The sequence below is a fragment of the Vanacampus margaritifer genome, chromosome 10 (assembly GCF_051991255.1).
Source record: "Vanacampus margaritifer isolate UIUO_Vmar chromosome 10, RoL_Vmar_1.0, whole genome shotgun sequence".
NCBI lineage: Eukaryota > Metazoa > Chordata > Actinopteri > Syngnathiformes > Syngnathidae > Vanacampus > Vanacampus margaritifer.
In genome coordinates, this window is record NC_135441.1 from 15,507,256 (window position 1) to 15,520,692 (window position 13,437).

Genomic DNA, 13,437 nt, shown 5'->3' on the forward strand with positions numbered 1-13,437 from the left:
GCAATAATTTATGCAATAAATGTAATGGCAGTATCACTGGCATCATTGTGGTGAGTTATTGTTTCTTTGTGTGCAATTTGAGTTATATTTACATCTAGGCCTATAGCAGACCATTAGATGTGATGGCAAATATGGCAAACTTACATTTAGCCGCATATTGCTACAGGTTCATGTGATAACAATTAGAGCATAATTCTCATCTCATGTCAGACCAAGGGGACCATTTGCATAACAAAAATGAACAAAAAACTAACAATTTTCATCATGTTTAGTACAGCATTGACTATGCCTTCTATAAGATTAATATGATCTGTGTGTGAGTGTGCCATCTCCGGCCTCATCTTGTGTCTATAATTTGATGTAAAAACAACCCACCGCACCTGAAGAAAAAACCCAATCAGAGACTGGATACGTGACTTATGAGGTGTCAATCATTTGTCACACACGCACAGACAGCTCCCCCCCCCCAATGGCCTGTTGCCTACCCTAGAAAAGTCACTTATTTGTAATGAAGTGTTCCTATAACACTAAGCCGAGGAGTGTATGTATGGAGACTTGCATGCAAGTGTGTGGCAAATGATAGATACATGCTAAATCACAGCATCTATATCTGATTGGCTGTTTTTCCTCAGGCATGGTGGTTTCTACTATATCAAATTAATGGCACAAGATGGGGGCCAGATACAGCAGATTTCCCCCCACAGATCATATTTATCATGTACTGTCAAGTCTTATGAAATATGACAAAAGGTTTTTGGGACGAAAAATGGAAACAAGCTGCACCTTCCATACTAAAAGAAACTAAGTTATAACGTCATCATTTTGCTATACATCAATCCAAAGCCATGCAGTGTTTGCTATCATTGCTTTGAAATGTTTCTATCAAAGGAGTGGAACTTCTTCACCATAACAACCAAGAAGCGTAATTGGAGACAATGTAAATAAATCAACGTCCTGCCATCTACGGTTTGAGAACAGAAAAGGGACAACTAACAAAAGAATAAAAACGGTGACAAAGTGCGCATGACGAAGAATCAGTTGCACAAGTTGTTCTCAGTGGAAAGAAAAGTAGCGCTCACCTGCTGGCTCTCAAATGTCCAGGTGCTGTCAGGCAAAGAGGCATCCAAGACGCTGATGACCTCCTTAAAGTCAGTGGTGCTGCTTGGCTTGACCAAAGTGAAATCACTGTACTCTGACATGGGAGACATGCACGACCTGAAGGAGTGACTTTGAGACATGACGTCACCTCCCAGAACCTCCACGTACTTGATGGGTCCATCGCTGTTGAGCTGAATGTGCAGATTTCTGTTGGTTTTCTTGTCCTCATGGCAGTGTGTCTGTCTGACGCAGCAAGTGGCGCCGCTCGCGCTGCTCCTCATGCATTTGACGGCCAAGATGAGCAAAGTGAGCAGAGACAGCACGGACACCGAGGCCAGAGCCAAAATCAAATAAAGCGTGATTCTGCCGCCTTTCTTGCCGGCCTCGGACGCCTTGTGTCTCAGCTCCAACACGGGCTCAGTCACGCCGTCCTCCAGCAAGATGGACAGCGTGACGGTGGCCGACTGGACCGGTTCCCCATCGTCCTTGACCTCTACGATCAGTCTCTGAGAGGAGTCGTCGTGCTCGGACACAGCACGTTTAGTCCTCACCTCCCCTGTGTACAAACTGAGCGTGAACAGAGAGGCGTCCGTGGCCTCCGTCACTTTGTACGAGATCCACGCGTTGTGGCCCGAGTCGGCGTCCACGGCCGTCACCTTAGAGAGCAGGTGGCCCGCCTTGGCCGAGCGGGGCACCCTCAGGTGGGAGGCGGCGTGAGGGGAGGGGTATATAACAGTGGGGGCGTTGTCGTTCTGGTCCAGGATGAAAACATGGACGCTGGCGTTGCTGCTGAGAGACGGAGAGCCCTGGTCCTTGGCCTCAACCTGAACCTCGAACACTTTCACTTTCTCGTAGTCGAACGAGTGCATGCTGTAGATGCTGCCGTTCTCAGAATTCACGTAAACGTACGACGACACGGACACGTCATGCACTTTAGAGTCCACGATAGAATAAGACACTTTGGCGTTTTCACCAGCATCCAGGTCACTTGCAGACACCGAGTACAGTATAGAGCCTGCTACTCCATTCTCTTTCAAATAAACATTATATGAGCTTTGTGAAAATACAGGAGGGTTGTCATTAACATCAGTGATGCTGACAGCTATCATTTTTTTACTAGAGAGAGGAGGAGAGCCTGCATCAGTGGCTGTTATCTCAATATTATATTCAAATACACTCTCCCGGTCTAATGGACCACTGGTGACCAGCGCATAATTATTAGAAAAAGATGGCTTAAGTGTAAAAGGGAAGCCTTTTTGTAGTTGCAGTGTTACTTTGCTATTATTACCCGAGTCTATGTCTTTGACACTAATCAAAGCCACCACTGTGCCAGATGGAGCATCTTCTCGTACAGGACTGGGTTTGGAAGTCAGAACAATTTCTGGAGCATTATCATTTATGTCTTCAATATTAAGCTGCACGCGACAGTGACCTTCCATTTCAGGAGCACCTTTGTCTTTTGCAGTTATATCAATCAGAAAATATGGGAAAACCTCATAGTCTAATTCCCCTTTTAAAATAATTTGTCCAGTTTGTTCAATAATTTCAAATGTTGATAAAACAGCTTCTGGAGTGCGGGCTCCAAAATAATATTTAATTTCACTATTGACACCCTGATCAATATCTGTAGCTTTTAATAACAGTACTAAAGTTCCTTTTGTGCTATTCTCCCTTAAAGATACTTTGTATTCTTTTTCGTCAAATACAGGAAAATTGTCATTAGCATCAAGCACATCAATTATAATTTTACATGTCACAGATTTAACAGGGTTTCCACCATCCAGTGCTGTTAGTAGCAAATTATGAATGGAAATTTTTTCCCTATCCAACGATTTTTCTAGCACCAATTCTGGGGCAGTCAGACCATTCTTTTCATCTTTAAACTTTAAAGAAAAATAATCATTTTTACTGAGAGTGTATGTTTTCAAAGAATTGCCACCAACATCTGCGTCCTCTCCACTCTCCAAAGGAAAACGTTTGCCAACCACAACGGATTCTGATATTTTAAGGTTAATTTCTTCTGTTTGAAAACGAGGGGAATTGTCGTTAATGTCTCTTATTTCCACTTCAATCCGATGCAATTGCAACGGATTTTCCACAACAACCTGCAGAGGCAGCACGCAGGTGGCGCTTTGTCCGCACAAAGCCTCTCTGTCTATTCTGTCGTTGACCAGCAGCTCGCCCTTCCCCGCATCCACGCTGAAATACTGCTTACCAGCCTCAGAGGCGACACGCAGCTTGCGCTCTAATATCTCAGAAAGCCCCAAAGACAGATCTTTGGCCAAATTTCCCACCACGGAACCCCGTTTGAGCTCTTCTGGGATGCTGTAACGAGTCTGTCCATCCACTGTAGTCCACATCAAAAGAAAATGCCACAAAAGAAAATGCCACAAAAGAGCCTGCCATCGCCAGTCCCGACATCCTATTGTCTTTGTCATCCTTGCTCCGTTACAACGCAAACACCCTCATCCACATCCTCTTCAAGGCAATTGTTCCATCCATATAAATGGGGTATATTTCCACAAGCACATCTCAAGCCATCTGGGCAGACCAACTAAATAAAATTCCTTTCAATGTTAAGAAAATCGAACGGATTCCTTTGTCTGTGCCGCAGATCAGCGCTTTCTACGTGTTAGTGAGATGAAGCTGCGTGGGGGCAGGGACGAGATTGCTTTGTACAGTCTTCAATCCTATTGGTTCACGGCTGCACTTCCACCAGCCAATGAGGAGCCAGCTGATCTACATACTCTCTTAAAGCCACAGCTCCCCGTCCCATCTCCAAGCTTTAAATTACTGCTTGAGTGCTATTACAGTAAGTGAATCTATGTGTCTCACTTGTTTTTTGTTAGGTTAAATTAAACAAATATTTAACACCCGCTAAATAGCCTAAGCTAAACAAAAATATGTGTAACATATGACACAAATCTTGACATGCAGTAACATCAACAATGCATTTCGTCATAATTCCAACACTGTTTTGCTTCATTGCGCAGTTTAATGTATCTCGACTTCCCACTGAATTGCTGCTGCAGCCTAGCCTGTCTTAGAACAGCTTTTATGACCATGAGTAGTAATTGAAACAAACTGAAACATATCAAAACGAGAGTCAAGTTATGCAGAATCATAATTATCTATTAATGGGCTATAAAACAGTAAGGTGACATTATTAGTTTTGATTGTCAACACGGAGCGCTTGATTTGTTGAAGTAGCTGTTCACTCTCAAGGTGCTGATTTTCAGTTATATTGAAGATGCCATAATTCAAGTATAATTAACACAGTTTTGTTTTGTTTTGTTTTTAATACTGTGCCTAGGCGCAATGCTAAGGTCACTGTTACTTTGTATATCTTTGCACTGGCATTAATTTAGTCAGGCACCTTCTTCGACACCAACGGGTCCTACATATGTGTTGTTATGATTTTAAGTTCAACATCACCAATAGAAAATGTATAAAGAAATGAAATACGTGATTAACAAGATCCTCTTTCGACAAACTTTTTAAACTCCCCCCCAAATGATTATATTTAGCATGTGATGCAGTTAAGATGCTAAAGCTATGCACCTGCGTTCACTAGCTAGCTATACAAATTTATTGACCTTTTCTAGCCATCTATGTTCTATAGGATTGCTTAAGATTGCATTTAGGGTTCATGCTTATTGGGAAAAAAGCCTGGCTGAGTGATCACACAGATTCAGCAATAACATAGGCCTATAGCCTACATGAGGCATTGTGCGAATTGCTTTGTAGCTTGTTTACACATAAAATTTTCTACTTCAAATATGTATTTTCATACTTCAAACGAAAATACAAAACTAATAATTTTCTGTGTCTGCTTTGTCACAAAAACCTATTTTTACGGATCAATTGGTATCCGCATTGCAGAGGCATCCACACATTTCCCCAAAGCACTGTGCCCCCCTGTTGTTTGTTTCTACAGGAATGTGACACATCTACACTAGATATAGTGTGAAATAAAATCTATAAGTGATATTATTTAATTATAATGTTGCGATGAAAGAAACTAACTATTAATAAACTAAGAAGAATTAAAATGAACAAAACTCTTCACAGTCTTGTTTGTTGCAGTAAAATCATTTGCTGTTATGGTTCTGAATTGTTTGTGAGCACTACAATCGTTGAATGTACCACACTCAAATTTCTACAATCAGACAAGAACAAATTGCAAAAACTACGTTATAAAGAAACTTAGAGATAGACATGCTGAACACTTAAGACCTTTTTGTGAATATACTTTATGATCAAATAAGCAGTGGCTTAAAGGATGGATCACTAGTTGAACAAAAACAGCGCAAAAGTGTAAATCGCGAGGTGGAGTGCTACAAGTTGTCCTCGGTGAAAACAAAAGTAGCGCTCACCTGCTGGCTCTCAAAGGTCCAGGTGCTGTCAGGCAAAGAGGCATCCAGGACGCTGATGACCTCCTTAAAGTCAGTGGTGCTGCTGGGCTTGACCAAAGTGAAATCACTGTACTCTGACATGGGAGACATGCACGACCTGAAGGAGTGACTCTGAGACATGACGTCACCTCCCAGAACCTCCACGTACTTGATGGGTCCATCGCTGTTAAGCTGAATGTGCAGATTTCTGTTGGTTTTCTTGTCCTCATGGCAGTGTGTCCGTCTAACGCAGCAAGTGGCGCCACTCGCGCTGCTCCTCATGCATTTGACGGCCAAGATGAGCAAAGTAAGCAGAGACAGCACGGACACCGAGGCCAGAGCCAAAATCAAATAAAGCGTGATTCTGCCGCCTTTCTTGCCGGACTCGGACGCCTTGTGTCTCAGATCCAATACGGGCTCGCTCACAGTCACGCCGTCCTCCAGCAGGATGGACAGCGTGACGGTGGCCGACTGGACCGGTTCCCCGTCGTCCTTGACCTCTACGATCAACCTCTGAGAGGAGTCGTCGTGCTCGGACACGGCACGTTTAGTCCTCACCTCCCCTGTGTACAAACTGAGCGTGAACAGAGAGGCGTCCGTGGCCTCCGCCACTTTGTACGAGATCCACGCGTTGTGGCCCGAGTCGGCGTCCACGGCCGTCACCTTGGTGAGCAGGTAGCCCGCCTTGGCCGAGCGGGGCACCCTCAGGTGGGAGGCGGCGTGGGGGGAGGGGTATATGACAGCGGGGGCGTTGTCGTTCTGGTCCAGGATGAAAACATGGACGCTGGCGTTGCTGCTGAGAGACGGAGAGCCCTGGTCCTTGGCCTCAACCTGAACCTCGAACACTTTGACTTTCTCGTAGTCGAACGAATGCATGCTGTAGATGCTGCCGTTCTCAGAATTCACGTAAACGTACGACGACACGGACACGTCGTGCACTTTAGAGTCCACGATAGAATAAGACACTTTGGCGTTTTCACCAGCATCCAGGTCACTTGCAGACACCGAGTACAGTATAGAGCCTGCTACTCCGTTCTCTTTCAAATAAACATTATACGAGCTTTGTGAAAATACAGGAGGGTTGTCATTAACATCAGTGATGCTGACAGCTATCATTTTCTTACTTGAGAGTGGAGGCGAGCCTGCATCTGTGGCTGTTATTTCAATATTATACTCAGACACTCTCTCTCGGTCTAAAGCACCACTGGTGACCAGCGCATAATTATTTGAAAAGGATGGTTTAAGAATAAAAGGGGAGTCTTTGGGAAGATTCAAAGTCACTTCACCATTTTTGCCAGAATCGGGGTCACGTACACTCAGCAAAGCTACAACTGTCCCAATTGAGGAATCCTCTGTTACCGAACTCGGTTTAGAAGTTAACAAAATCTCTGGTGCATTATCATTTACATCTGTTACATCAACTTGCACGCTGCAATGACCTTCCATTTTTGGGAAGCCTTTATCTTTTGCACTAATGTCAATTCGATAAGAGGACTGTTTTTCACGGTCCAAATTATTTTTTAATAATATATCTCCACTAACGGGGTCGATATGAAACAATGCCAGCACTAACGGTGGTGTGTGTACGCCCAGAGAGTACTCAATTTCACCATTTGGACCGTCATCTATATCTGTCGCTTTTGTTGAAATTACAAAAGACCCATTTGGACTGTTTTCTTGAACAGTTATTTTATATAAATTATTCTCAAATGAAGGAACATTGTCATTAACGTCAAGAACTTGTATTCTAATTTTCGACGTTCCTGATTTAACAGGATTGCCACCATCCATAGCTGTAAGAATTAAATTATGAACAGCTTTTTTCTCACGATCTAATGATTTATTTAACACCAATTCAGGCATTTTTCGTCCATTGTCAATGTCTCTAATTTTTAATGTAAAACATTCGTCTTTGCTTAGTGTGTATGTCTTTACTGTATTGATCCCAACATCGGGGTCATCTGCACTCTGCAGGAGAAAATTTACACCTACAACGGTGGATTCAGCTATTTCTATTAAATGTTCACTTTTGAGAAAACTAGGAGAATTGTCATTGACGTCTTTTATTTCCACTTCTAAACGATGCAATTGTAAGGGATTTTCTACGACGACCTGCAGAGGGAGCACACAGCTGGCGCTTTGTCCGCACAAAGCCTCTCTGTCTATTCTATCGTTGACCAGCAGCTCGCCCTTTCCCGCATCCACGCTGAAATACTGCTTACCAGCCTCAGAGGCGACACGCAGCTTGCGCTCAAATATCTCAGAAAGCCCCAAAGACAGATCTTTGGCCAAATTTCCCACCACGGAACCCTGCTTGAGCTCCTCTGGGATGCTGTAACGAGTCTGAGCATCCGCTGTAGTCCACAAGAGAAAATGCCACAAAAGAGCCTGCCATCGCCAGTCCCGACATCCTATTGTCTTTGTCATCCTTGCTCCGTTATAACGCAAACATCCTCGTTAACATCCTCTCCAAGACAATTGGTCCATCCATACAAACGGGGGATATTTCCAAAAAAACATTTCAAACCAGGAGTAAAAGTACGGAATTTAGCTCATTGTAATAGTTTAGAAAAATACCCGCTGATTCCCTTCTGTCTGCGCTGCAGCTCAGTGATACGTGTGAGATGGAGCTGCGCGGGGGAAGGGACGAGATTGCTTTGTACAGTCTTCATTCCTATTGGTTTACTGCTGTACCTGCACCAGCCAATGAGAAGAAAGCTGATCCCCACTCATTCTTAAAGTCACAGCTCCCAGAGCACCCCGCTCCCACCCTCAAGCCTTAAATTGCTCTTTAAATGCAAATCGAATGTACTGACATATTGCTTTTTTTTTTTCATATGCTAGGTTGATTATTTTTTAAGCTGTTGAATACACAAATGTAAATATGAAACAATCATGTAGGCTTATAATTAAATGTAAGATGCATTTCTTCAGATTTCCAACACGTTGTTGCGTCATTGCACATAACCAGTTATTTAAGATCCATCCACGTGAAGGCTCTAACAGAAATAATGTATTGAATTAAATACAAACATAAAAACTACAGTCTAGGACGGTATGAAGCAATAATGATCTATTGTTGGTTTGTTGAGTTATCTTATTGATTTTAAACCAATACTGGTGCGTTCATTTTTTTTGACTCGCTGTCCACACTCCAAGTGCTGATTTGCGATTGTGTTAAAATGTCATAATCGGAGGAAAAATTAACAGACACCGTTCTTCATTATAAAACGGCAAATTCCACTTATACTTTGGTATTGGTTGTGTTAATTTAGTCAAGTATGCATTTTCTTCTAAACCTATGGATGTTCTGTGTTATTTTAAGCGCAATATCAGCAATAGAAAATGTGTGTAGAGTTGAAATATATTATTAACAAGATCCTAGTTTAACATACTTATTTTGTTTTAACATGTTTTTCTTTATTTATTAAATATCTTTCTGTTTAGCTAACTAACTTGCAATGTGACTGTGTTATCTGCCGATGCTGTGATGCCAGTTGATGTAGCTTTGCATTGGATGTTTAGCCACCTAAGCTCATTAATTTATCTGGTCGAGCCTTTTCCACTTTCTATAACACTTGATATTGTATTTAGGGATGCATATTGGGAGGGGGGCTGCCTAAGTTATCACATGTGAGATGTTTTGTAATTCTACTTAACTATATTTTTTCATACTTGGAAAAAAGTACAAATATGCCAACAAACATTTTCTGCTTTGTCAACCAAACATTTTTCTCACTGATCAAGTGGTACCAGCATTATATAGAGACATCCCCACATCACGGTTTGTTTTGATAAGAATGTGACACGTTTGCACCTATGTGTGCTATATAAAATCAACAAGTGATCCTATTGAATCAAACATAATGTTAAGATCTAAGAAACTAATAATAATAATAAAAACAAAAAACAAAAAGGATTACAAATAAAACTCTACACAGCTTGCTTCTTGTAGGAAAATTGTTAAAAGTAACTGTCCACTGTCATGGTGCTGAATTGTAAGCTTAGTCTGATTTTATTTGAACATTTAAATACATGCTGAGAGAGAGAATGTGTTTACTGCATCATCAAATAAGCAGCAAATGAAAGAATGGATCACTAGTGGAACAAAAAAACTAAAGAGTAATAGGCAAGTAGGTGGAGTACTGTAACATATCCTCAAGTTCAAACAAAAGTAGCGCTCACCTGCTGGCTCTCAAAGGTCCAGGTGCTGTCAGGCAAAGAGGCATCAAGGACGCTGATGACCTCCTTAAAGTCAGTGGTGCTGCTGGGCTTGACCAAAGTGAAATCACTGTACTCTGACATGGGAGACATGCACGACCTGAAGGAGTGACTCTGAGACATGACGTCACCTCCCAGAACCTCCACGTACTTGATGGGTCCATCGCTGTTGAGCTGAATGTGCAGATTTCTGTTGGGCTTCTTGTCCTCATGGCAGTTTGTCCGTCTGACGCAGCAAGTGGCGCCACTCGCGCTGCTCCTCATGCATTTGACGGCCAAGATGAGCAAAGTGAGCAGAGACAGCACGGACACCGAGGCCAGAGCCAAAATCAAATAAAGCGTGATTCTGCCGCCTTTCTTGCCGGCCTCGGACGCCTTGTGTCTCAGCTCCAACACGGGCTCGCTCACAGTCACGCCGTCCTCCAGCAGGATGGACAGCGTGACGGTGGCCGACTGGACCGGTTCCCCGTCGTCCTTGACCTCTACGATCAGCCTCTGAGAGGAGTCGTCGTGCTCGGACACGGCACGTTTAGTCCTCACCTCCCCTGTGTACAAATTGAGCGTGAACAGAGAGGCGTCCGTGGCCTCCGCCACTTTGTACGAGATCCACGCGTTGTGGCCCGAGTCGGCGTCCACGGCCGTCACCTTGGAGAGCAGGTAGCCCGCCTTGGCCGAGCGGGGCACCCTCAGGTGGGAGGCGGCGTGGGGGGAGGGGTATATGACAGCGGGGGCGTTGTCGTTCTGGTCCAGGATGAAAACATGGACGCTGGCGTTGCTGCTGAGAGACGGAGAGCCCTGGTCCTTGGCCTCAACCTGAACCTCGAACACTTTCACTTTCTCGTAGTCAAACGAGTGCATGCTGTAGATGCTGCCGTTCTCTGAGTTCACGTAAACGTACGACGACACGGACACGTCGTGCACTTTAGAGTCCACGATAGAATAAGACACTTTTGCGTTTTCACCAGCATCCAGGTCACTTGCAGACACCGAGTACAGTATAGAGCCTGCTATTCCATTCTCTTTCAAATAAACATTATACGAGCTTTGAGAGAATACAGGAGGGTTGTCATTAACATCAGTGATGCTGACAGCTATCATTTTCTTACTAGAGAGAGGAGGAGATCCAGAATCAGTAGCTGTTATCTCAATATTATACTCAGACACTTTCTCTCGGTCTAAAGTACCACTGGTAACCAATGCATAATTATTAGAAAAAGACGGTTTAAGTGAAAAAGGAGAGCCATTAGGTAGCTGTAGAGTAACTTTGCTATTATTACCCGAGTCTATGTCTTTGACACTAATCAAAGCCACCACTGTGCCACGTGGAGAATCTTCTCGTACAGGACTGGGTTTGGAAGTCAGAACAATTTCTGGAGCATTATCATTTATGTCTTCTATATCTAATTGTAATTGACAGTGGCCCTCCATTTCAGGTACACCATTGTCTTTTGCAGTTATGTCAATTAGATAAGATGAAGATGTCTCATAGTCTAAGTCTCCCTTTAAAATAATTTGTCCAGTTTGTTCATTAATTTTAAATGTTGATAAAACAGCTTCTGGGGTGCGGGACCCAAAATAATATTTGATTTCACTATTAACACCATCATCTGCATCTGTAGCTTTTACGTTTACTACAAATGTTTCTTTTGTGCTGTTTTCCTTTAAAGAGAAGGTATATTCTTTCTCATCAAATATAGGAACATTGTCATTAATATCAAGCACATTAATTACAATTTTACACGTTCCAGATTTTACAGGGTTTCCTCCATCTAATGCTGTTAAAAGCAATTGATGAGTGGACATTTTTTCCCTGTCCAAAGATTTCTCTAACATTAGTTCAGGCACAGTTTTACCATTTTTTGCGTCCTTGGATTTCAAAGAAAAATATTCGTTTTTAATTAAAGTGTACGTTTTCAGAGAATTGCCTGCAACATCGGGGTCCTCTGCACCCTCCAAAGGAAAACGTGTACCCATTGCAACGTGTTCTGGTATTTTAATGTTAATTTCTTTTGTGGGAAAATGAGGAGAATTGTCGTTAATGTCTCTGATTTCCACCTCAATTCGATGCAATTGCAACGGATTTTCTACAACAACCTGCAGAGGGAGCACACAGCTTGCACTTTGTCCGCATAAAGCCTCTCTGTCTATTCTGTCGTTGACCAGCAGCTCGCCCTTCCCCGCATCCACGCTGAAATACTGCTTACCAGCCTCAGAGGCGACACGCAGCTTGCGCTCAAATATCTCAGAAAGCCCCAAAGACAGATCTTTGGCCAAATTTCCCACCACGGAACCCTGCTTGAGCTCTTCTGGGATGCTGTAGCGAGTCTGCCCATCCACTCTGGTCCACATCAATAGAAAATGCCACAAAAGAGCCTGCCATCGCCAGTCCCGACATCCTATTGTCTTTGTCATCCTTGCTCCGTTACAATGCAGACATCCTTAGTAACATCCTCTTCCAGGCAATTGGTTTATCCGTACAAACGGGGGATATTTCCACAATAAACATCTCAAGCCATTTGAGCAAAATTATTGAATTAAATTCGTATTAATGTAACAAAAATACGATCTTATTCTTTCTGTCTGTGTCGCAGCCCAGCGCATTCTACTTGTGAGACGAAGCTGCGTGGGGGCTGGGACGAGATTGCTTTGTACAGTCTTCAATCCTATTGGTTTACGGCTTGCACTTCCACCAGCCAATGAGAAGGAAGCTGATCCTCATTCACTCTTAAAGTCGCAGCGTTTTATTTCCCCCCTCTCAGGGCCAATTGTAAGGAAATAGGCCTATCTTTTCTTCTTCTTCTCCAATTCGCTTAAGTCACAAATATGCAACACAAATAATTGTAAATGTCGGAACTAGTTAAAAGACGTGTTTTAAAATCAAATAGACAGGGTGTAATTCAGATTTAAAAGACATGTTTGTTTAGAACGGTTTGATGCTTCATTTCAGCGTTGCTGTCCACTCTGTAGGTGCTGATGCTGAATTTATTCTAAAAGAAGTATCCTTTTAAAACTGTCTATAGGTTTGCTGCCTTCAAACCATACAACAGAAAAACTATGGGTTAATGAGACCTCATATAAATAAAACTCGAAAAGACAAATAATAATAAAAAAAATCCGATTTTAACTTTAACATATGTATTTTTGATTCATCTCAAACTGTCTGTTGATACTGCTGAACAATTTCTGTCAGGATTGGCATGCTTAGCATGTACTTAGCTTTACTAGGACAACAAAAGATGATCACTTGACGAGCATTACAGAACAATTATGTTGCAGATGAGCAATCATTGCTGTGAAAATAAATTGTAAAACATGAGCCAATCTCAGTTTAAATGAAAGAAAATAAGTAAAAAAAATCTTGGGAAAATTACTTGTCACTGCAACTATGTGGTATGAGCAGTGTGACTATTGGACGAGAGTTTTCTACAAACAACGACAATCAATTTGTGTGCATACATGACTGGAAAGAATGCAAATACTGGTCAGCCACGGGTCAGGGGTATGACACATTAATCTACATCATCCAGATTATTATTATTATAAACTGGAATGGTGGGAGCATCTCAAATTCTTTGTAACACTGATGATTTTTTCATGCACACATGAAAAATGTGCAGCATCTTACTTCATTCAAACCACAAAATACTGCCATAAATTGACAAACTGAATTAATCTATTGTTGTAGGTGAGAATGGATCACTAATAGTTGAAACAAACAATAAAA

General features: G+C 42.5%; 1 protein-coding gene and 1 pseudogene across 45 annotated transcripts in view; both read right to left on the minus strand.

The window, feature by feature from the left end:
* The window catches only part of LOC144058703 (protocadherin gamma-C5-like), a 252,513-nt gene that overhangs the window by 26,464 nt on the left and 212,612 nt on the right, over window positions 1-13,437 (minus strand). Inside the window, exon 1 of one of the 45 annotated variants that reach the window (XM_077577093.1) lies at window positions 5,475-8,138. The exons of the other annotated variants lie outside the window; for them this stretch is intronic. Coding sequence (XP_077433219.1) covers window positions 5,475-7,919 — 2,445 coding nt within the window. The 5' untranslated portion in view covers window positions 7,920-8,138. Of the gene's footprint in view, window positions 1-5,474; window positions 8,139-13,437 lie in introns of those variants that run through there. 45 annotated transcript variants of the gene reach the window in all.
* Window positions 9,633-13,150, minus strand: LOC144058712 (protocadherin gamma-C5 pseudogene; annotated as a pseudogene).